The 24,633-nt window shown below is 41.6% G+C and overlaps 1 protein-coding gene across 2 annotated transcripts in view; it reads right to left on the minus strand.

The window, feature by feature from the left end:
* The window catches only part of SH2B1 (SH2B adaptor protein 1), a 509,649-nt gene that overhangs the window by 155,639 nt on the left and 329,377 nt on the right, over positions 1 to 24,633 (minus strand). Inside the window, exon 8 of one of the 2 annotated variants that reach the window (XM_044086541.1) lies at positions 7,033 to 7,132. The exons of the other annotated variant lie outside the window; for it this stretch is intronic. Within the exon in view, the coding sequence (XP_043942476.1) occupies positions 7,033 to 7,132 (100 nt within the window). The remainder of the gene's footprint in view (positions 1 to 7,032; positions 7,133 to 24,633) is intronic. 2 annotated transcript variants of the gene reach the window in all.

Raw genomic sequence — 24,633 nt, forward strand, 5'->3', positions numbered from 1 at the left:
AGGCCTGTACAGCATCAAAACCACATTGTAAAGAATGCTTACCCACCTGCTCTGAAACATGCACCAAATCTTGTAATTCTTTACACTCAATGCCTTCCGCCAGAGCATCCACCTTAGACTTCAATTGAGAAAGAAGATAGTTGATATTTCAACATATGAAACTGGCAATTCAAAGCCCTCATAGCTAAGGTAGAAGATGTATAGACTTTCTTTCCCCATCTATCCAAAGCTCTGGCCTCTTTATCTGGAGGAACCGGATTTTTTACAACAGAGGCCTTGACACCCTTAGGTCCCTGACTAACAGTTTCTGGGTCCGCCCTAGGACTCTTATAAAGATATTTATGAGCCTCAGGCACCCTGTAATACCTATCCGGTTTAACAGGAGCAGGAGGCAGAGAATCAGGATTAAGTGAAGCCTCTGCAAACACATCTTCCACAACATCCAGAACAGGAGGTATAGCCAAGGGCCTATGCTGGGGTAAAAGCAAAATTCCCTAAGCCTTTTCCTGGAATCAGAGAAGTCCTGACCTTCCCACTTAAAATGTTCCCTCATGGAATGAAGAGTCTCTGAAAAAGAAAAATCCTCTGGAGGAGAAGCAGAAGGAGTCGAATCATCTGCATCAGAATCAGAATAAGGAGAGTACTCCTGCAAGTCTTCAGCCGAAGACTCAGAAACATCCGAAGCCTGCTCAAAACTCCCCAACTCTGGCTCCACCCTAGGCCTCTTATCAGGAGGGGGCAAAGAACCTCTAATCAGAGTAATCAAATCTTCTGCCATTTTAAGCATGTGCTTCTTGGGCACCGACCCTGCTGCACTAGGAGTGACACCAATAGAAGCTAAACCAGGCCTGCCTCTGGGAGAAGCCTTGGAAACAGAAGGAGAGGGCCTAACCATCCTAGGAAGGGAGGGGAGTACAGTAACTTGGGAAGCCCCTTCAGCCTGACCTGCCTCCTGAGAGGCCACATCCTGCAATATCAAAGTCTCCCCCTGGGACTCCAGAGAAGCCTCCGTCGGAACCACCGGTTCCACTGACGCCTCTAAAGAACCGACGTCCGGAACGGACGACTCTTCTTGCCTGGGTTTAACTGCTTTGTCTTTGCGCTTCTTCGAAGAAGCGGGCACCGGAGAATCCGACGGCATATTATAATTGCACCGCTTCCCGAAGACCAGCCTAGCACAATCCAACCTTCGCTTAATAGTGCGCTTATTGAACCTAGCACAAAAGCGACACCCAACAACGTCGTGCTCAGGCCCCAAACAAGGAATACACAAAGAATGATAATCCCTATGCGGTATCTGTTTCCCACAAGAAATACAATTATTCACTTTTTCTGACATCCGGTAAAACACTGAGGCAAGAAAATATTCCCCAACGGGGTACTTAGCCAACTTTGATTCGGTCTGAAACTCCGAACTCGAAAAATTTCAGAACGCCGAACGGCACTTGCAACGCTGCTTCTGCATCGGACCATGCGGCAAAAAAGACTGAGGATATGACGTCGGTCATGCGCTTTTGTACCCTGACGTCCTGATGTCAGTTTTAAGCGCCTTGACCGACGTCAGCCTTATACTTTGGTATTCGGGCCGACCGAGGACAGCGGACTACCCATATGTAAGGACTGCAGCAATGTGAGATGAAGAACATCAGTAAATATGATTCTGCCAGAACATTTAAGGACATGGTCTCCAAACTTTTTACATTGAGTACTGATATCAGTGGAACTAAAATGGATATAGTAATATTTTACTGATCTAGTATTTCAAAGGAATGGTGAGCAACGTTTAAACCTTATTAGAAGTGTTTTCTTGATACCGTGGATTTAACTGCTGGGGACCTCAATGCTCCTAACAGACTGGGGCAGCCTCCCCTGCAACATCAAAGACATTAATCTATCCGATAAAAGTTTGACAAGTGGTTATACTCAAATAGTGGACCGTCAACCTGTAGCTCAGACATCCAGTTTGATACAGAAGCTCTCCTACTTCTGACATGTGAGGCACAGCCTGAAGTGGACAGTTCCCTCAAAGGATCATAAGAAGTTACTAGGCTATTATAGCCCTAAGGCCCTTACAAGCCTAGCCGAGAATTTAGCCCATTGTTCCAACAAATCAGCACCAGATTCCCTTGTCTAGCAGGGACACAGGTGGAATTCCCAGGGGTGTATTTTCTGTTCCTCATCCAGTTATCCAGGTTGCGCTTGAAAAGCATTAATGAGGTACGCTGCTTGACATGGCACGGGAGTCTATTCAAAAGAAGGGGGAGTTCTCTGGGACACAAATCTGTCCCACCAACAAGTCCTACTGATATCACAGACCAGACTGAGGTCGCGTGCGCAGGTTACTCAAGTGCAGCTAGACTTCCGGATATGCAGCAGTCCCATCAAGGTGGGGTCTGAGATTGCTTTGGATACCAGACAGAGGTCTCCTCTGAGGAGTCTGTAGTTGAGAGAATAGAGAGACAGGGCCTTTAGCCCATGTATGTAGGGCAGACATTTGAGGCCCTGGATTCTCTTGGTGAGGAGCCTATGAGGTGTCTCCAGATGCTGCATGTGCTTTGTGAGGTACATGTTGAAAGGGGCACTGTACTCAATAATGGGTCTTATAACGGAAGAATACAGGGATGTTAAGACAAACTTGTCCCTGGATGAGACACCCTTACTGATGAGGTTGGCCATGTGGAAAGCTTTCCATACAACGGAGGCAATATGGTGGGGGTCAAACATCAGTTTGCTATTCACCTGGTTGCCAAGTCCCTCACAACTGATTGTGTACTTAGGACCTTGTTGTTAATGTGATAATTTGTGAGGATGTCACTCTCCCCCAAAAGGGATGATTATGCATTTTTTGGCATTCAGTTTGAGGCCATGTTTCTGGCACCAGTCATTTGTTTGGGTGAGACCCTCTTGAAGGATATCCACATCACTAGGGTAACTGATGACCGCGCCCAGCTTACAGTCATCTGCAAACTTGGTTGGCCATAGCCCACTGGTTTTGGCCTGCAACTGAGAAAAGTATATGCCAAACAACAAGGCCCCCCAAGACCGATCCCTGGGGTACACCACTCACTACGGGTCAACTGTTTGAGGTGGCTTCCCCTATTTTGACTAGGTGGGTTTTATCAGTGAGGCAGTTTGCTACCCATCCGGTAACATATGGCGTGACACCTAGTTGACAGAGTTTATCTATTGTACCCGAGTGGGGAATAGTATCGAAGGCTTTAACCAGGTCAAGGTAGGCAGTGTGCACAGTCTTCCCCTCTTCCATGGCTTTGGCGACTGTCTCAAAAAAGTCGACCAGATTTAGCAGGTATGACTTGCCCTTGACAAAACCAAACTATGCGGGATCAAGTGTTTGGAGGTTGTCAATGTCCTTGTTAATGAGGTCCATGATAATCCACTCCATGGTCTTGCAGATCTGGATAGTTAGTCTGATGGGTCTATAATTTCCTGGATCGGTGGACGCTCCACCTTTGTGCAAAGGGATGACAGTGGCTGTCTTCCACTCGGCTGGGACAAAGTCAGTACGCAGGTGTTGGTTGAATAGGGTGGCTAATGGTGCTGCAAATTCCTGTTCAAATTCATGTAGGATGCAGCCTGGGATGTTATCTGGTCCCATGGAGGCTGTATTTTTGCTTTTGAGAGGGCCGTGATGACTTGCTCTCTAGAGATAAGGGGAGGGGGGGGCAAGTGCTGGGGATGTCCTAATTTACTGACGGAGGAAAGAGGGGTGAAGTTTTCACTGAACCTGTCTGCCAGCAGGTTGGCTATATTTAAAGTGTTTTTGTACATGGTGTCCTTGACCACCAGTTCTGAGCAGATCTGGGTGCTTCCCTTGAGTTTGCAGACATATGCGAAAAAAGCCTTGTGATTGTCTTTAGCAGATGTGGCTAGTTTGGAATCGAAGTTTGCTTTGAAGGATTTTACTAGTGTTCTTATTTGCTTGTTCAGACTAAGGAGAAATTGCTTCCAATTAGGCATCTATTCCGTCTTGGTCCTGGAGAGCAATTTTTTTCCTTTTATTAGAGTTTTTTTATTGCAGATGTCCACCAGACATTTTTACTCTTCCTAGAGGAGGAGGATTTTGTCCTGTTGGGTATTCCTAATCCTCACATTAGGAGGCTGTACAAGCAGCCCTTGGTAATCTACTACCATGCTCCTTTGCAAAGCACATATAACTGAAAACAAATGGGGTTAGGGTGAGCGGTCTTGTGAGGTGGATGCCCCTGAGGAGTGTGCCGGGTGTCTGACTGATGCCAAAATCTCACTGCTGCACATTATCTGGAAACCAGCATCAGGTTATGGCACAGGTGTTACTACCCATGAGGCCAGGCTGTGATGACAACACACATCTAGGGATAGAGGCCAAGCATTCTATTCTGGATGAGAGGAATGCTCACCATTTCTTCACATATACATTTGGCACCTCCCTCTGTCCATAAGGCAAAGAGGAGAGAGGGCTATCACAATACAGTACTATCATGACAGTTGGAAGTCCTTCACCTTTTTTTTGTATTGAAGCCATACCACTCCGAAAATAAGGCATACAGTAACATCAATGTGGTTCATGGGCACCTACCTTTGCCAGAGGTAACTGGCATGTGCTTCCTCTTCATGTCCTTCACATGAGCTAGCACTCCTAACCTGCCCTGGGGTTGCAGCTAGACAGAACCCCCCCACACACACACTGAGATGGGTGCTGTTCATCCCTATTCTCTTAGGTGGTTTTACTGGTCAGCATACCTACTACTTGAACCACATCAGTCTAATGAGCGCCATTCAGTGTTCCATTCAGAAACTACTGGACAGCTGGGAATAAACGACACAGTCTGCTCTCCTTCTAGGAATGACAAGACTGTCCACCTGAGAATACAGAACCATCAGTCCTCTATTTTTTATTTTGTCGAGAGGGACAGAAATGCATGGCTAAACACGGAGCCTGAATGAATACCTTCCAGTAAACAGCCCTGGAATGCTAGCTGCCTTCATGCTCAGCTATATTCCAAAAAACAAGATGTCAAACCACACGAGACAAACATGCGTCATCCCACTCATACACTAAGTCATCAGTGAGAAAAAGGAGCCTAAACTGAACTTAAGGAATGACCGTGACAGTGTGCAAACTTCCTGCTTCTTCAGGCTGCACCAACCTCAGCAGATGATGTGAATATTTCTGTGGCACACACTGGCACCCTGTTCCTGTTACAGAGGTTTACCTCTGGGGATATACAATGTCATCTGAACTGCCTGACTGAATGAAATGAAAACAATGTAATTTATATTTATACATTTAAAATCTATCAGACATGTGGAATAAATATGTGATGAAACCTACCTTAGTTTTAAAACTAAAGTCTGAAAAGACCTTTTCTAATGTGGGACTTTCCACAATTAAAAATGCATCATTGCATTTATCTGAAAACACTGACGTTTATATGGATAGCAAGTTATTTAAAAACAGGACTACTGCATGCAAGCTCCTAAGTGGTTAACAAGCCACAAATTTAACAAAAGAATCTACGACATCTCACCTTCTTACCCAGCTTTATCAAGTAGAGGGAAAGAACCCTGACAAAAAAAAAAAACCCAGACAGCCAAAGTACGATTAGCAGCCTGACTGCTGGAACAGGATGGCAGTGAGAGAGGTCAGTGCCAGCTCACCTACCTTGGGTAAGGGGCCATGTGGCTTCACTATCAATGCTCTCTCTGACTGTCAATGGCACAAGTCACTTCCATAACTACCAGAGTGACAGCCCTCAGGCTGGCTCTAATCTTACTGCTGGGAATAAGGGGGGGGGGGGTGAATGCATTCAAAACCAGTGGGAGGGCTCAATGGTTGGAAGGCACGCAGGCAAAAAGCTTACAGAAGATGATATTCAGTCTTCATTCTCTAGTCACTGGTCAATTAATTTAACTTCTGAAACTACAAAAATTAGGTCACTGCTTTGAGTAAAAAACAGTTTCATACAACTCTGATGCCAAAAAACAGGGTCGTGAAAAAGTAATGTTGTAAATCAACAGACAGCACGATGAAGAAGAACGTAGAAACACCACAATTTGAGGATACAGTGCACTTTGGAAAACTGTTGCCTAGGCTAAAAAAAAAAATCATCCACCACCTTGTGCTGTGTGTGAGACAACACAAACTGCAACACTTAACCAAACACTTCGACTTCCACAAGGGCATCAGTAATTCACAACAGCTCAGGATGCGTTACTGCCAACAGCTGTCCTTCAGTAATCAAAAGATTTTGTACACTGATGTACAAATATGATGTACACTTCAACAAAGCCATAAAAGTATACCTCCATAACAACTTCTAAACAAATTCATGTTGGCAGGTAGGGACTGAAGTGAAAACAGCAGCCTACAGAGTACACTCACAATATGCTAAATGCCATTACGTTAGTGATCGCTACACAACAAGCAACTGGTTAAAACCCTATTATGAGACACGCTGCTTCACTCTGCAGGGAAATCCATCAGTGCTGAAAACAGAGCCTGCAGACAGGAACAGGGAGGGACAGCATGAAGGCAGAAGAATTTCTTGTACGTACGATTGCTGAATATGAACCACTACCTCCCAAATCTGGCCAAGTGTAACTACAGACAAGTTCTTGCAGGCTACTCATATTAAACTCTAAAATACTCTGGTTTCTTACTTAACTTTGTATGGGGAATACAACAGAGCAGAATGTTAATGCTCCAGTGGTTTACACACACAAATTACAAAAGCAAACAGAATGAGGAGCTGTAAACACATGTCAAAAGCTTCTCAGACTAGCTGTGTACTGAGAGTCCCTTAACACCACCTGCTGCTTCTTCAGAAGGACCACAAGCACCATTTAACAGAATACCAAGAAAATGTTGTCCAGAACTTACTTTGCTTTACAAGTGTAGACATTCCTAAATAAGATGTACCAGTAGATGAAAAGCAGGGTTTCTGTTAGATTAATATCTGTAAAGCTGACCAAACAAATGCCTGTTTTTGGACCCCCATGTGTTTGAATGAGTGAAAAGGTTGGCACACTTACAAACAGTCATTCGCTCCAATGGAGATGGGGTTAGATGGTGAGTCTGGGAAACGATGAACGGCCTCACACACTGTCGATCTACTGCCAGCCCTCTCTCTGCCTGCAAAGATGCACCAACAGAACAAACAGGCCAATCAAAAATGGGCAAAAGCACAGCACCAAACAGCCAACCAGATTGTAACAGCCAATGTACTTGCAAATTGAAGCGGATGGTTACTTGTCAAGAGCACAAAGACAGCCCATCAAAAATAAATACGTTACATATGACAATATGCAGTCACTCACAGAAAGCACAGTTTCTCTACGTATATATGTAACAGCATGCACATTTACCATGGTGCTCCTACACACGATCATCTATGACTATGCATACATGTACACCTGAATGAATGTTACTGACAAGCATTTGTGCTGAAGCATACTAAGCAAAATATTCACGCATGTGGAAACAGCCATGTGCACGCGCACACACACTCAAACACACACAAAGGGGGGATTGCTGCATTTACATTATCCTTGCTAAAATATTAACTTCCTTCATCATTTATCAGCAGACTAAAAATACAGTGTTCTTGTAGACTATGTCCCCAATATTAACTTTTCTTCCACTGGCGCTCCCCCACCACATTTCAATCTTTGCATGCTCAGAACATAAAAGTCCTTGTGCTTCAGCATCAGAATAGCAGCACACTATTTAGTAAAGCACTACAAGAATCGATCATGTCTGGCCATTGGTTAGGTTAACAGGTAATCTCTATGCCCTGATTAAAGTAATGAAATCAGATCAAGATAGTTCTCCACAACACTTCTTCAAATGGTCAAACAAACAAAAAAGTCACAGTAATAAAACAAATCGCAGTGCTCTTCATAACTCTTTTTGATTAACTGCTAGATAAACTGCAGATGTGTGAGTTAATGTATTCCTTATGGAGTACCAACATCCACTGCTGCAAAACACAAACAGCATATGCTGGACAATACTGAATGCAGCTGATAGATGCCAATATAAAAGATGATGAATGCAAGTACTGATGAAATACATGACCTCTGGAATAAACAAACACTGTTAGTAACACAGACAATAACAATCATAACCTAATAAATGTGCTTGGTCCTTCAATAGACAAACAAAAGCCAAAGTAAAAGGTTCTTACCGTACCACATACTCAATGAGAAGACTCTCTATGACTGAGGGGTCCTATGACTGGGTTCATCTTCTCCACTAATCAGAATTTAGCAGGTCCCCCCACCCAGAAGTGCACACTAAAAGTTGGGCCCACGACAATGAACAGCTTGTAAAATCGGACTTCACTTTCATATGTGCACACATCACCCAGTCTCAAATCTTTACCCCCCCAAGCCATTAGCAAGTATCTTTCTGCAAATAAAGAAAGACTTTGCATGCAATTGCTTAAATGTGACATGCTTGTGCATGGAATTCTAAAATCACAAAATAGGTTGAGGGGGCTTGTCCATTCAAAAAGAGTGGACAGGAAAGGATTAAACTAAAGAGGGTCAACAAAAATAGGCTGGAACAAATTCTTACTGCATCACCCGAGCTACAATACCCTCTTTGATGGGTCCCATGGTTACATTACTGCTCAAGAAATAGTTTCCCTTGACCCAACAAGGACAGCCTTCTCACAGATCAACTGATACGGAAAAAAAAAATACTGTCATCCTGCATGGGTCTCACAGTTAGGATAAATTCCAGGATGCAAGTCACCAAGATGGAAAGGGTTGAAAATGACACTGGGACAGAGATAAGATGTCTTGAGTGTTGGAGAACAGCTCTGCCATACACAAGCCCGACTCTCACAGTCCTAATCCAGACAAGAATGCCTGGAGAAGAGCAGCATTGCAGAATAAAGGTCACAATACCATCTGCAATAAGACCTTTAGCAAACACTGCAAGAGCTTAGTGGCACAGTGCAGCAGACTGAGACCACAGAAAAGTTACCCAATGGAGAAAAGAAAGCGTTTGTTCTTCCAGTGAGAAGCATCAGTCTGTAACTATAAGCCTTTTCCACAAGCATGACCACTTTAAGGAACTCCTGAGCAGGCAGGCAGTGCAGCATCAATGAGTCAACAGCCCCCCAAAAGTCTGAAATAGGGAGAATCAACAATTTCAGACCCAAACCGAAAAACACTTTCTATAAAGAAAACAGAATGAGCTGAGAGAACTGATCCTCAAAAAGGTGACACAAAACTCTACATAGAGCTCTGGAGACATTTTTGAAATGGCAGATCTACTGAGGGGAAGTTTAGCAAAAGAATGACCTCCATCATCTTCAGACACAGATGCCACACAGCAGGCATACAGGGCTCTCAAACATGAAGTCAAAATTACGTGAAGGCTAAGAATTCTCCAAAATGGGATGCTTAACTAGCAAGACCAGGGCATAAGCTTGCCTTCTATTATTCAAGATTCACTTGGTCTTTCAACCGCATGCACCCACAAGTGCACAGCTGAACGAAATTTCGTTCCCCCAAGCTCAACATTAACCAGCAACATTTGCATAAAAACCTTACACAAACACAAAAAACAACAGTACGAGCCAGCTGATGGTGCCAAAAACTATAACCGCTGCAATTCAACTCCAGCACAAAACATATTCAAGTCCCAGTCCAACTGCAGGCACAGAAACATCAGCTGCCGCATCCATGCATTCCACTCAGCACCACACAGAAACCAGCAAACCATAAACCAATCCACAGATGTACTTCTGCAGCCAACTGCAGGCCCCAACGGTCATGACCACACCACAATCTTGTCTTCATTCCAGACACAATCCATATTTCCATCTCACCTCCAATTCATTATTTTTCTGACCCAACAAGACATGATCCAATTTCGAATTTTGCTCTGGCAAAACTCCGCTTCTGCCACCAAGGCGCCAACTCGCATTGAAGGCCCAGCGCCAAGTTCCAGATCCAAAATTCCAAAGGTAAGAAAGACTAAAAAACATTGGGACGCCTCAGACATCATGAACACAACCATTGGCACCAGTCACACACCCAACCAGACAAGCGACCCTACAACTCTACAGTACAGGTAAGTATACAACCAAAAACGCAAGTGCACAACGGGAGCCATCACAGTGCCATCTTTCTCCACGAGTCTACTATGAACAATAGGCTGAAGATGGCCCAGAAATTCTAAAGGAAAAGCCAAAGTCTAACCGTGGAGACTTTCCAAACCTCTACAAGGCCTGTAACTGGCATAATAGGGCAAATACAAGGTACAATTTCACTTGGAAACTTAAACAGAAAGCTTCCCAACAGCTCCATGTTCTTCAGTGTCTCCAGCAAGAAAGGCAAAGGAAATCCTGATAGAGACCCTGCGGTAGAATTATTCACATAGGAAAGGGGATCCCTGGATCACAGGTGGTTACTAGGCTAATGGCCCTTACCAGCCTAGCCAAGAGTTTATCCCAAAAAAAGAAAACTCAGTCAGTTCCTGTCAAGGAGGGACAAAGGTGGAACCCCTGGGACAAATCTGTGGTTTCCCATCCACTCATCAAGGCTGTGCCTGAAGAGGGTCAGCGAGGTACTCTGACATGTATGGGAAGTCTACTCCAGAGACGGCAGCCTCGGAGACAAACCTGTCTGTCCAGCAGGTTTGTATTAAATTAAAGTCTCATCATACACCTGACTCAGCCACCAAAAGGGGAGAAAATCAGGAAAGGCAAACTTCATCCTCAAAAGTCTGCAGACAAGGAACCAGCAAGAGAGACAGAAGAAAAGTATAGGAAATACATCTGTCTGTATGGATACCTGCCACATCAGTGGCTATTTGAGGAAAGATCACTGTAACGGTAAACAGAAAACCATAACATTTTCATTTACCCATCTGATGTGGGTCTTCCTTGAGAAGGCATTGCAAATCTGCTGGCATTTTCCTGGCAAGGAGCCAATACAGGTCTCATGCTTATTAGATACTGCCTTAGGAAGGCATGAAGCTATATACATTATACACACACAAAAAAGTAATGTTAATCAACAAGCGTCTTCCTTCACGTTTACACACTTCAACCTGTCATCACACAAAAAATTAAAAAAACATAACACACTGGAAATATATGCACATATTTATTCTTAAAATAAGTCTTACTACATTTTCACCCACCTTTATCTTAGTGACATACTTTCTTTATCCTCTTGTAGATTAAAAAATAAAACTAGTAAAGAGCAAGACAATAGCTGCAGTGATATCTTGACACAGGAAAGCCTCCTGTACACATACATTAAGAACGTTTACAGAAAACAGATGTCTAAAATATCAAATAAAATATGAATCTCACTAAAAAGCGGACCAAGCATTAAAGACACCCTATAACTGCATTGCTTAATGAAAGCAACATCAATAACGTTTCACCCATAATGAGTCTGAAAAGACTGATATCCTGTGCACTGTGGAATAATCAGCATATATATATATATATATATATATATATATATATATATATATATATATATATATATATATATACACACACACACACACACACACACACACACACACACACACACTCACTGATACTCCCATATGTCAACATCACAAATGCTGACACACATAAATCGACACTTGCAACATCACCAGTAATTGCTCATGTTCAGAGCACAACCTTGGAACATGCAAGGTTGGAAACACTGTTTGTGCAGCCTTGCACCTCCCCTCACCCCCATCCCTTGTTAATAATATACACTCCAAGTTCGCACAATCCTCAGGGAAGGAGCTTACTCTACGAGCCTGGGATTTACTGATTCCTGCACACCTACCTGCCAACAACCTATTTTGTTGACCAAAGTGTTAACAAAACATGCTTCAACAAATTGGAGTTGCACTTAGACTCTGTATCTTTATAACAAGATAAACGCATGTTAAATACAACAAATGAGAGAGCTTGCAGGCTTGTCAAAAACTACTTTGGTTTTCTGGAACAATTCACAAATGCTGGAAACTGAATAATAAAATTAGGAGTGGCACCTGAAAATTATACAGTAACAACAGTTTGGAAAATAACTTAAAAGCTGTTGCAACTAAAGTACATCCAGTAATTTCTCAAAAACACAGCCATCCAACAGTAAACCTTCTGAAAAGGGGTGGTATACAGAAGTTCACTGTTACACTAACAGTAGATCTTTACGGAAAGATCACTGTAACTATACCTACACACCCAATCCAAACCATGCATTTGAGTGGGAGGTGTTTATTTCTGGTGTTTGTTTTGGGGACAGTCACTTTAATGGTAGGTCATAACTTCTTGGTAGATTCCCAAGCAGTACCACATCCTTTCAGGCAATAAACAGTTGCTGGCAAAAAGCAATAAACTAGCACCTACATTAAAGACCATATCCTCTGTCATAACAAAGATACTAGTACAAGCATACAGTAAAGCACAGGGGGGGGTATGCATGGTACAGATATTGCAAAGCCCAAGGGTGCTGTAAGCCACAAGCTCAAAGGGCCTTACAATCCCTGGGCATGCAGTAGTCTGTACAATGCAGAACGACCAAGTACCTCACTGCACTTACCATGGTCCTCTATATTTTTACTAGTTCGAATTTTACATTTAATAGTTTATGTATAATAATTTTATATTTTGTGCTGTATTTTATTTTGGTCTGAAATTCAGGGTAGTCATTTAAGGTACTCTTCGGTTAAACTGCCGTGTGGTATTACATATCCCAGTTTATACACAGATGCTAACACTATACAATGCAATAACTGGGTTCTGGGAGGTCACAGAGTCTGATGAGACAATTTGCATACAAGTTGCATAGCGCTTCATAATATACCACTTTCCAGATAAAACAATCTCAAAAACATTCACAAAAGTAATAATTTTAATGGCAACTTTAAGAACTGAAAGACACATGTGTAAACAATAATACTCTCCCTACAATTATTTTAAAGTTTATTTACTTGGTGACATACTTGCTGCATTCTAAAAACATATACAAGGATAATAAACTTTTGGTGGCAACACTGAAGAGCTGGGAAAAAACACTGAAAGCAGTAATACTCTCCCATCTGACTCATTTAGTTTAGCTAATGGTATATTGAGTTTCTATAAATGTATGCATTTTACTTCTATTTTATATCAATCTGTATTCCTGCAGTGTTTTACTACTGTGTGCTGTATCTTCAGCTTTGTCCAAGTCGAACAATGCTTGGCAGAGTCTTTCTACTGGATTTGTGAGTTTATGTAATTGGACTCCTACATTAGCAGGGTTATTTTACATTGCTATGGTGACTGTTGCTGCTTCAGGTCATTCACTTCCTGGCCCTTCCTCCAGTCCTTCATTTTCTGTTTCTGGAGTTTATGGTTTCAGTTTCTTTAAGAACACATTGTTTTACTTTTTTAGATGTCTTTTATTGTTCTTGGTTAGGGGATGCAAAGTTACACTTTTAGTGCTTTTACTACTGTAAAGTTCAGTGCATTTTCGTGTCCTGGTCATGAATTCACTTTTGTTCCATTTACCTTTTTTTTTTATGCAGACTAAATAATGCACTGGAGAGAATTGTATTTCTTGATTTTTTTATTTCTATCTCTGACAGTTTTCCCCTGCAAGCATGACTTTTCAATATGATGGCAGTATGGTGGATTTTAAAGTGTTTGAAAGACTTGGGATTAATGAGAGAGTGAGGTCTAAGTGGCTTTCATTAGCTTATTTCCAAGTATGCCAGAGATGACGCACCAGTTGGCAGAATATGACTGGTCAGTTTCCCATGCCTATTTTACAAGTTAAGGCAATGCTTGATAAGTAAATACTGAAGATAACTTACTATAAATGAAAGCTAAAAAAATGGGAAGAGGCTTTCAAAATTAGGTATACTAGGAGTATAAACAGTATCATTAAAAGCATTATAATTACTAGTGCAGTACATACATCTATTTCCATTATTAAAATTTTAACCATTATAAATCAAAAAAAAAAAGAAGAAGAAGTTATGTTTTACCATAAAGTTCCATCTGTGTTGTTCATCTTCACCAATCCTTGATGGTGGGGTCAGTTCCAAATCCTCAGAACAGACTCTGCTGCATTTCCAGTTCACACACTCCAAACTCAGGAGCCAAGCTCGACCCTTAATGCTCCTCACAGAGATGAACTCAGATAGAGTTTTCCAGATGGCAGAATACAGTCAAAGATATCAGGATTTGTATTCATATACACATATATACAATATAGACATACATACAGATAGACACAAGGCTATCTATGAATTCTTGATGAGAAACTGGATCAGAATTGGAGAGGTCTACTAAGAGCCTTAGGACAGGGTAAGGTGGGTGAGTATGTCAAAGCTTAGTGAAGATGAACAACACAGAGGTATTATGGTAAAACATAACTTCTTTATCTGATGTTGTTAATCTTCACCTAATCCTTGATGGTGGGACAGAATCCCCAGTTACTTATTTGCCTTGGGAGGCCTCATGGAAGAATATTCCAAAGCACCATAGAGCCGAAGGATGCTCGACCCCTCGAGACCCGATCTAATTTAAATGTGCAATAAAGGTACGGTGAGAAGACCATGTGGCTGCTGCACAAATGTCATTCAGTGAAGCTCTTACATGAAAAACTGTTGATGTGGCAACAGCCCTTGTTGAGTGGGCTTTAACTGTTTTGGGAAGTTGAAGTCCTTGTGACTGATAAATGAAGGTGATGCAGTCTCTCAACCATTTAGCTAAGTAACTGCACACCCCATTCGTAGAGATGAAAAAACTACAAATAACTGATCAGATTTTTGGAACTCGCTAGTTTTGTGGAGCTAAAAATGCAATTGTCTAACTTCTTTCGTAAAATGGAGACCACAATTTCTAAATTCTTATGTTTCCCTAAATCAACTAGAACATCATATAGGCCCAAAAGCTAAGGGTGGATTAAGTCTTCCAGATTTCAGTTTGTATTATCAAATAATTACCGCAAGTCGTTTAATAAAAATAGCCAGTTATGATCCTTATGAGAAATCTTGGTCTCCAATATGGATCAAGATCTGGTATAACTATATACGTTCATTGAAAATTAATCCCCATTCTATCCCCTTTGTCACACCTGTTGGTGAATTTAACATTAAGTTTTTGCCTCTTCTAAAAAAAACAAAATTCTTATTTTTCATGAACTGATGAAATCCCTTAATTTGCAAAATACAATCCCCATTCTTCAACCCATACATCTGAATCCAAATTTAAAAATCAATAATAAAAAATAATCAACCTAACTTTCCTATTATCAAGAAGGCTTACAGTCTGGCATTTTTATAGCACAAAAAATGCAGCAGAGGTTAAAACTTTAATTGGGGCTCCTAATAAATATGACCCTATTTTAAGACAACTCAGCTCACTTATAAAACAAAAATTCTCTAAATACAGAGTTATGGTACAAGATATTCAATTAACACAATCATTCATTAATTCACTCTCCCTAAAAAACAAAATTATCTCACATACTTATAAACTTGGGTCGTCCATGACGCATAGTCATTCACTTTTATTTTCCAAATACTGGGATTCAATACAGGATGAAATCTCTAGCGAAGTTAAGTATGAAGCAATCAGAAATACACTAAACTTGACCCCCTACAAAAATCTAATTTACACACAGCTAATGATAAATAACTCTTACTACACACCCCAGCTGTTTTACAAAAATTCGGATGTAATAAAAACTTAACATGCCCTTTCTGCACTCTCCCTCATGTTGACATAATACACATGTTCTGGAATTGTAAGACATCTACAAAACTTTGGTGCTCCCTCAGAATTCAATTAGAAAAAGTGGGGTATGAGAAAATTACATTTTCTTGGCAAACTATGATCCTTAATATTGTTCCTATTCAAATCAAAGGTATTCGCCGACATGTTCTTGTCTCAGTTTGTGGCCTCCTTAAATATTTCATTACTAAAAATTGGATCAACCCCTCAGCAATTTCATGGGAAAACTTAAAGGATATGGCAATAAAATATATATCAGCACACAAAATGTGCACAAATAGCAAAAAGAAAAGAATTATTTTAAAAAATATTGGGAAAATCTCTTTGATCTAATCTAGAATAAGTAAAATCCAGCAATTTATTTTTTCTTTTACATTTGCATTCCAAGCTGGATCCTTTTTGTACTAGGTACGGTCCAAAATTATTTGATAATGTAAACATTACACTTTACTAATTGTCGTAAGACATTTTTTTTGGAGAGGTCCTCTGACATCCATGTTGTAAATATATTGTAAATATGGTGTAAATAGGTTTTTAGGACATGTACAGTTTAGTTTAGGTGGTGTACCCCCAAAATAGTTAACAGTTTATACTTTATATAATAGTATATTACCTGATTAAAGTTATCCTCCTCTTGGGAGGCCTGATTCATATTTGTATTATGTTTTTCTGGGGCACCATAGTGAATGTTTTACCCGATCAGGAGTAAGGTACTTGTTACAATAACTGCGTGTCTATAAATCAAAACTTAATTGTTTGTATTAATTTAGAATGTACTTTACTTTCTTGGATTGATGCACCTTACAAGTTCCTTATCTTGTATTTATTTTCATTTTTTGTGAAAGCTTTAAAACTAATAAAAATATTTAAAAAAATGCAATTGTCTGTGTACATCTGGTAAATGAAGTGCGTATTCTCCTTTCTTGGAAAAGTTAGGGAAAAAGGTTGGCAGTTGTAAGGTCCGACTGATACTGGATTCAGAAACTACTTTTGGAAGAAAGCAGGGGTGCATTCTTAGTTGGACTCTGTCTTTATGGAAGATTAGGTAGGGTGAATTGAATGATAAGGCTTGTAATTCAAACTCTCCTTGCAGAGGTGATCACCACTAGAAATAAAATCTTCCAAGATTAATATTTCAAATGACAAGATGCTACTGGTTCAAAAGGGGTTTGTGTTAATGCTTGGATAACCATAGTCAAGTCCCATAGAAGAACTGGTCCCTTAAAGGGAGGTCTCAGTAAGAACAGACCTTTCAAGAAGGCTTTAGAAAGTTTGAGAGACATTACTGATGAGTTATTCCAACCAGTATGAAAATATGAGATTGCTGCTAGGTGAACCTTTATAGTGGAAGCAGAGGAACCAGATTCAAAGAGAGTATTTAAGAAATTTAGGATGTGTTGGACTGGACCAGTAAAGGGATCAAGTCCTTTATCCAAGGCCCATACGATAAAATGTTTCCACTTGCACAGGTAAAGTTTCTTAGTCATAGGCTTATGATGTGCAATAATAAGTTGTACGGGTGATGAGAGGGAGGGAATGCCTGGCAATCATGGGAATTGGAGAAGCCATACAGTCAGCTTGAGGTGTTGTAAATTTGGATGAACCATGCCCTTTGGGTGAGTTAGCAGATCTGAACTACAAGGGCTGATGCTCCAAGAGGCATAGACGGCTCAGACAGAACTGAATGAGTACCATGCATCTCAGAACAGACCAGCGAGTCCCGATCCCGGGAGTTCTCTGGTGCCGAAGACTCAAATATTCAAGGTGGTTGTCAGAACCAAAGACGGACAGGCTATCAGAACAGACTCAGTTGGAGCCAGGATAGTTGGAACTGAGAACTCCAAAGGTTCTGGTAGAGTTGGAAGAGGAGTGTAGGTAGGTGTCATAGGGTGTACAGTCTCAACGTCGGATTGGCTCGGAACAGAGGGCAGCCCTCTTGCCTCAAGAAGCTGATCCACTAAGCTCATAATGTCCTGTTCAGATAGACTCTTAGTAGATCTCACCGATTAAGTGGAAGGAGACCTAGATGGTCTGACTTCCACAAAAGGGGCGTCTCTGAAGGGGTCCAGAGTCGGGGAATAAGTGGTTCGTGGGAGCTTAAGAATTTCTGATGTTTTCGGTACAGAGTGTTCTGTCGGAATCGATACCAAAGCATCTGTCAGCTCCGAAGTCAATTTCGTGGTTTGTGTCAGGTCTCCCGGAGCCGAAGAACTTTTCAGTGACGAGGAAATTTTTGGCATTTTTTGAGTTGGTTCCGTAAAACTTTGAACCGAAAAAGATCTTTTCTTTGAACTGTGAGAAGAGGTTCCTGCTTCCCCAGTTTTATCCTTAGAACCAGAAATGACCTCAAAGGAAGATTTCAATAGGCATTTCAACACAGGTTTGTTTTTCTCTACATTAAAGTGTTTGAGGAGAATCCATGGCAAATCGTACAATTTACCTGTAAATGAATTTTGCCCAAACAATAAACACAAAGTGTGCCCATCAGAATGGGGCATTTTACCCTCATATTTCTTACACCTCTTCAACCCTGAGGTGCCCTTTGAAGGTTTAGAGGGCGATTGTTTTTGGTCCATCATTATCCACAATCAGGAAAAGATAGAGAAGAGATTTTTTTTTTTTAAGGAGAGAATAGAAAACAAGAAAAGAGGAAAATACCAACAATAGTAACCAGGATACCTTAAAAGGTATTATAAAGTGAAGAACACAAACTATGGTAAGTGAAGAGCTTTACTGCTCGGTAATAAAGATTATCAGAAACTTCAGAAATTTCAGCAGAAAGGAGGAGCAGGTAGAATTCCTAACAGTGATAAGTAGTAGAAGAGATTTGAGTTAGAAAATTGAAATAACGCAAAAAACTGCCAAGGCTCGAGATATATGAAGAACACATCTAGTCTGTGAAGCGGCAAATGAGATCTGGGATAATCTCAGTGAGGAGCATTACGGGCAGAGCCTGGCTCGAGAGATTGGAGAGCGCGAGCTGGAAATATGGCAGAGTCGGTTCCGAGGGTTCAGAACCGAACCCACCATCAAGGATTAGGTGTAGATTAACAACATCAGATGTAATGTTGTGCACACAGACACACACAAAAATAAATATGCAGGCAGCTATATAGGACCAAAGCTGGTACCTAGTACACACACAGAGAATTTCTGAATACACAGATGAGTGCAGCATGGGTATGCTTGCTATTCAAAGGAAAGGATGTACTAGTGTTAGCTATGCCACATTTCCTATATATACTCTGTCGCCTCACATTAAGACGCTGTCCGGTTCGATTCTCAGCTAGAGCGTCTTCTGCTGGAGACATGCATGAATGGGCGTACCTTCGTTGAAGGTTGTGCGTCAGGCCTGGCAAGCCGGTACGTAAAAATCAACTGCCAATCATTAGCGGACTGGAGTTCCGCTGTGGCGATCCCTAGCCAGGAAAAGCCGAAAGACACAAACAAACAAACTCTCTTTGTGAAAAAGCCAAATAAATTCAGGTAATAAAGTAAACACGTGGAGAAAACACCAAATGATGTATTTTAAGAAAGTTAAATACAACAGTCCAATAAGTAGTTCCCCGAACAGAAACATATATAAAAACATAATTAAATGACAGTTCTTATCTAAACACGGGAAAAAAAAAAAAAAAAAGTAAATGGTCTTTTGTTACTAAAAGTGAAAGCTACATACCATGTTCTAAAACATACTTCTAACATAAATCATCAGACTAAAAATAAAGATAATAAAAAAATCCTATGTTTGTCTTTTTGGCTTTTAGGGGTTGCCACAGCTAAACTCCAGTCCGCTAATGATTGGCAGTCGATTTTTATGGTGCAGAGTTGCCACCTCGACGCCCAACCTTCAGTGAAGGCACGCCCATTCACGCATGTCTTTCGAAGGCCACTTGAGTGCGGGGAGGACATGCAGACTCCACACAGAAGGCACTCCAGCCGTGAATCGAACAGGAGAACCTCTTGCTGTGAGGTAACAATGCTACCGCTGTACCACCGCGGCTTACAATAAAAAAAATCCTATAATACTTACAAAAAACATGCTTAACTGAGGAAGACCACTGAACAGGTTTCAAGTTTCTAAGTAGACATTTTTTAGAAAATGGGCAATTCCATGAAAAGGCAGAACTGTTACACGATTATGCTTCCAAGTTTCAGTAATTTTCCCCTTCTAATATGAAGAGTTCAAAACAAGAGTAGCTGTGATAAAAGCAGCTACAATAGGAGCATTCACACCCTGAGGCAGCTTGCAGAGGGGAGCACTTTGTCTCACTGAACGCAATTCTGGCGAATGCAAAAACAGCAGTTTTACAGAGTGGAATTTTCTTCTCAACTGATGTGTGAGCTCAGAAATTGTATATACAAGTCCAGGGGGCAATGGGGGTGTAGCCCCTTTGCAAAAACAAAATTGTTGAGTTGTTTAAAGATGGTTTCATCAATTTTTTTTCCCACTGGATGAAATTTCCTCCGATGACTCAACATGAATCCTTGGAGATACCTTCATATGAAAATCCCATCACTACTGTCCTAGAAACAGCATTTACAAAGTTATAAGAGCATCGTAAACCTTGGAGACCTACAGTGCCAGTGGTTTTACCAACTCTAAAAGTTGTCTTTCACTTCTGAGTAAAAGCTACTACTCAAAGTACACTGAAACTATGATAAAATAGAATTTGGTAAGACAACACATGCACTGAACAGCTGCTGACCTTAACTGCTAGCACTAATGTATCGTTTTGCTGTACGTGTCCAACAACCTCCCCCGCCTATGAAAAGCAAGTGCTCCTATAAACAATGAAGGTTTGAAAGTTCTGTTAGGGGAAAGGGTGTAACTAGATTTGCTAGGCCAGTCTTCATACTGAAGTACAAATATGATCTCAATCATATCAAATTAAAGATCTGCAGATTTTTGTGCAGGTGGCCAAATATCTGGACAAATGGTGGTGTTTTCATAAATCTTGGAAGGACTCAAAACTGGATGAATCAATCAACACTTGTGAATAATCTTTTTAGGGGGGAGAATCACCACAGGCCAAAAGGTAGCTTTCTTCCAATGGTTTACCACTTTCACTGAACTTAAATTTTGTGGCGATAAGACGACTGAAATGAGAAGTCTCCGTAACTGAAATAAATTCAAACTCAGGGGAGAAACATGGGGTGGCAGCTGAAAAGTCTTCTTCCCCATAGGAAGCAGACGATGGACTGTTGAATCTTTAAAAGTACCTCCATTGGTACGACTGTAGGTCCAACTCTACTGTACCTGGATTTCAGATATACTTCCCTCACCAAAAGGAAGACCTCCATCATGACGACTTCTCTACAGAAATCTAACAGATTTCCCCCTCTGAAGTTTTGGCACTGTTAATGTGAGAAGAACAAGCCTTAACAGAATGTCCCTTCCAGTCAATGTGCAACAGATGCATGAGGTTTCAACTTGTGACTTAACAGCCACAAATGCTGAGCTTAACAAGAGGTGTTGCCATAGAATATCACTGCCTTCTGTAGGCTGGTATAATGCTTTAAGTATGGTCTTTTCTCCACTTGCAGCAATTGTGCGACTGGGGAATTTTGTACAAGCAAAGGGCTTTATGAGAGGTGAAATTCCACATTCCCTGGGGGGGGGGGGGGGGGGCAGGAGGGATTGCCCCTTGAAAAAAAATGCTTTAAAATTTTTCAGGTGATTATAATACCCTGGGAAACAAATGCAGAAAGGAATAAAATGTCACACCAGTCAATGAGTGGGATTGCTCTTTCTGCATCACGACCTGCAAAAGCTGTTCAGTTTCAGGCCCAAAAAACAAAAGGTCCCTAGAAAGGCACTTACGAGTTCTCAGCAAAATCCAAGAGAGTGTTGGCAGTTAACTATGCTGGATGTCGCTGCCTGTGCAGCTCACTCTGCAAGGTCATGTGTGTCATGAGTCATGAGGCACGACAATGCAACACTGAACCCTGGCTGAAGACACCCCCCCCACACACACACACAGGTCCAACAGGCAAGCAATTTACCACGCAGAATATTTCATTAGACATGTCGCACGGAAAAGTTGGCACCTGCGTAAGAAAATTCAGCACCAGAGATATCAAGTCGAGGATGCAATTTCTCCAGCCTTTTCAAAACCAACAGGAGAAATGAGAGCGCAAGAGAAAAAGCAAAAGACTGTGTGTGTGTGTGTGTGTGTGTGTGTGTGTGTGTGTGTGTGTGTGTGTGTGTGTGTGCGCGCGCACACACACACGAGAGAGACAGAGTGAGGAGCAAAATTCCTTCACAGGATGCAGAAAGAAACACTGATATCTAGCTTAAGGGGTCTCTCATCAGACAAACCTAGTGGGTGGCTGTCAAACTTCGGTTTGTTTTTCTCAGACAAGAGGCCACTGTGTCCAGATTATTCTAAATTTTGTTTACATTCCTCTACAATATGCGTATAGAAAGGAACTCCGCAGGTGGCTGCTCAGAAGTCCAGTAATGTCTTTTGCAGACATAAGATCTTCTAAACAGGTCATTTGCCCCCTCCCTCATTAGTATGTCTCACTGAACTTCAAGCCGTACTGCATCTTTCCAGAGCCCTGCAGTTACCCTACTGGAGATGTGTTGGCAAAGGCTATCATCTGTCTGGAACATAGATGTTGAGAAGCCTGGAATTTCAACCCCAGCTTTACATAGCGTAATGCCCTTACTCTTCTGCCTTTCTTACTCAGCTTCTACGCATTCTTCAAACAGCAAGAAACTATCAAATAGGATATTCATAAACCAGGCTTTGGAATTCTCAGCAAAGTCCATGAGGTGATGTCAGGCACAGAAGTGAACACAGTAAAGGCTTCCACCGACACTCTAGCATAACCATTCACAGAGATATGGATGAGATGGATGGCTTAAGTGGCAAGGGCACCATAGGTTGACAACTGGAACTGAAGCAGATTCCTGATGTGCAAATCTGACAACTCAACCAGAGTCTTGGGAAATTCACCTAGCATGTTTCCCTGGAATCTCTGCATGTGCATAATTTAAATGTAATGCCCTCAGAAAGGAGGTTGTTGAAAACACCCCACTTCTCTAGCATGTCCAATGTGGGTGGCTTATAAATTTGAACCAAGGCTTGAGAACCTTCTTATTGTCATCAGAAGCCATGACAGTCCATCACTGGATTCTTCAACCACATTGACAGTCCCTTGAATAATTATCTATGCAACTGGAAATAGGAGACACCACACCCAGGTTTTTCCAAACACTGCCAGTCATCAACCTGACCATTTCATCAGCTGGAGGAACCACAGAAGATAATAATCAGGGTAACAAGAAAGTCTCCTAATAAGATGCTCGCAGACTCGGAGGCAGCGCCTGAAGGCCGCTTAGCAACAGCTCCCAAACTAGAGGACAACAGAAGGCAGAGGACAGGACTCAACCGCTGGATCATGATCATCCATGCCTGGGGTGGAAGACTCTGCAAGCAAGTCCATGTGCTTCCTCTTACAAATCGCCTTACTCCAGTTCTTGGGAGTAGGAGGGACACAGGAAGAGGAGGAGTGCCACACATGAGACTGGTATTAGGCTTAGAAGCTTTGGTCCTTCTGTCCTGGGCTGGAAGGGGATGCAAGGCACAAGTATCACAGGAAGGTCTCAGAGGACTCATGGATTAAATAATTTCATGAAGAAGTTTACTGGGATGCCTGCATAAACCTTATCAGGACCTGACATAACTCTGATAGAGGCCAGCACTACCACAGTCAAGAAGCAGAGACCAGTCAAAGTCGATCCTCACCCTCATGCCCAAACAGATTCAGGCCTGAAGTCCAAGGTTGTGAAGGCAGACCTGAAACTCAAAAGCCAGGAGGTCTGCAGATATCTTTGGCAGAGGCCACAGCACCAGACAATGAATGCCCAAAAGAAGAGTTCAAGGATGGAATGCTCAGTCACATGACCATAGAGACAAATGCTACCCCTGAAATACTGACCCTCACCCACTGATGTCAAAGTGGAGATTGACAAAGGATGCAGAGGCCAAAACCCTTGATGTAAACAGCTATCCTGACATCAGGGTAAATGGGATTGAGGGCAATGACCATGAAACCACTAACGTCATTTGGGAGATCGATGGCCTCACTGGTACTGGAATGCAACTAGACCCCAGAGAGGATGATTGCGGAGCTAGATCCTGAAACTTTTATCAAAGATGATATTCCAGATAATCTCCCTTTCCAATGTTAGTGGGGGAAGATACCCAAGAATTTTCAGCATCAAGAAAAAGGCTTGTTACATCATTTAACAGTCTAATTCGATTGACAGAGATCTATGGGATCCAACAGGTGCAAAGGAAGGTGGCTTTTGAGCTTGAAGTTCAGGTGCAACAATCTTCGGCCAGACATAGGGAGGTGGGAGACCATACTAAGGGTAGCCACAGATGCTCCTGACATCAGAAACAGCAGCACAGTCCATTTTTTTTTTTTGTCAGGCTATCACCTTGGGCTTCTCAGATATAGAAGAAGCATCCTTGCTAGAGGGCAGCTTCTTTTTGGAGTAACAGCCCCTAGTTGTGGAAGACTTGACAACAACATTAAGAGCAGCCTTAAGTTTTTCTGATTCTGAATGACCTTTGCAATCCTTGATGGACAGTGGCTTAAAGAGAGATGAAAAAAAAAACTTTTAAACATGTTACACAATTTTTCAAGTGCCTGCCCTGGAGATGAAACTTTGCTCAACATGGACATCTAAAAGCATGCAAATTTTTGTTTTTATCCATGAGAAAGGTAACTAATACAGTAGTAAGAATCAACATAAGAAATGCAATCACTAAAAGATGCTTAACAGTAACAGTTATTTTACACTAAATTAACCAACAATGTAAAAGTAATGCACACTGTAGAACATAATGCTGGAGAGACACTT

Source organism: Protopterus annectens, chromosome 10.part0 (genome assembly GCF_019279795.1).
Source record: "Protopterus annectens isolate FY-2018-M chromosome 10.part0, PAN1.0, whole genome shotgun sequence".
Lineage (NCBI taxonomy): Eukaryota > Metazoa > Chordata > Ceratodontiformes > Protopteridae > Protopterus > Protopterus annectens.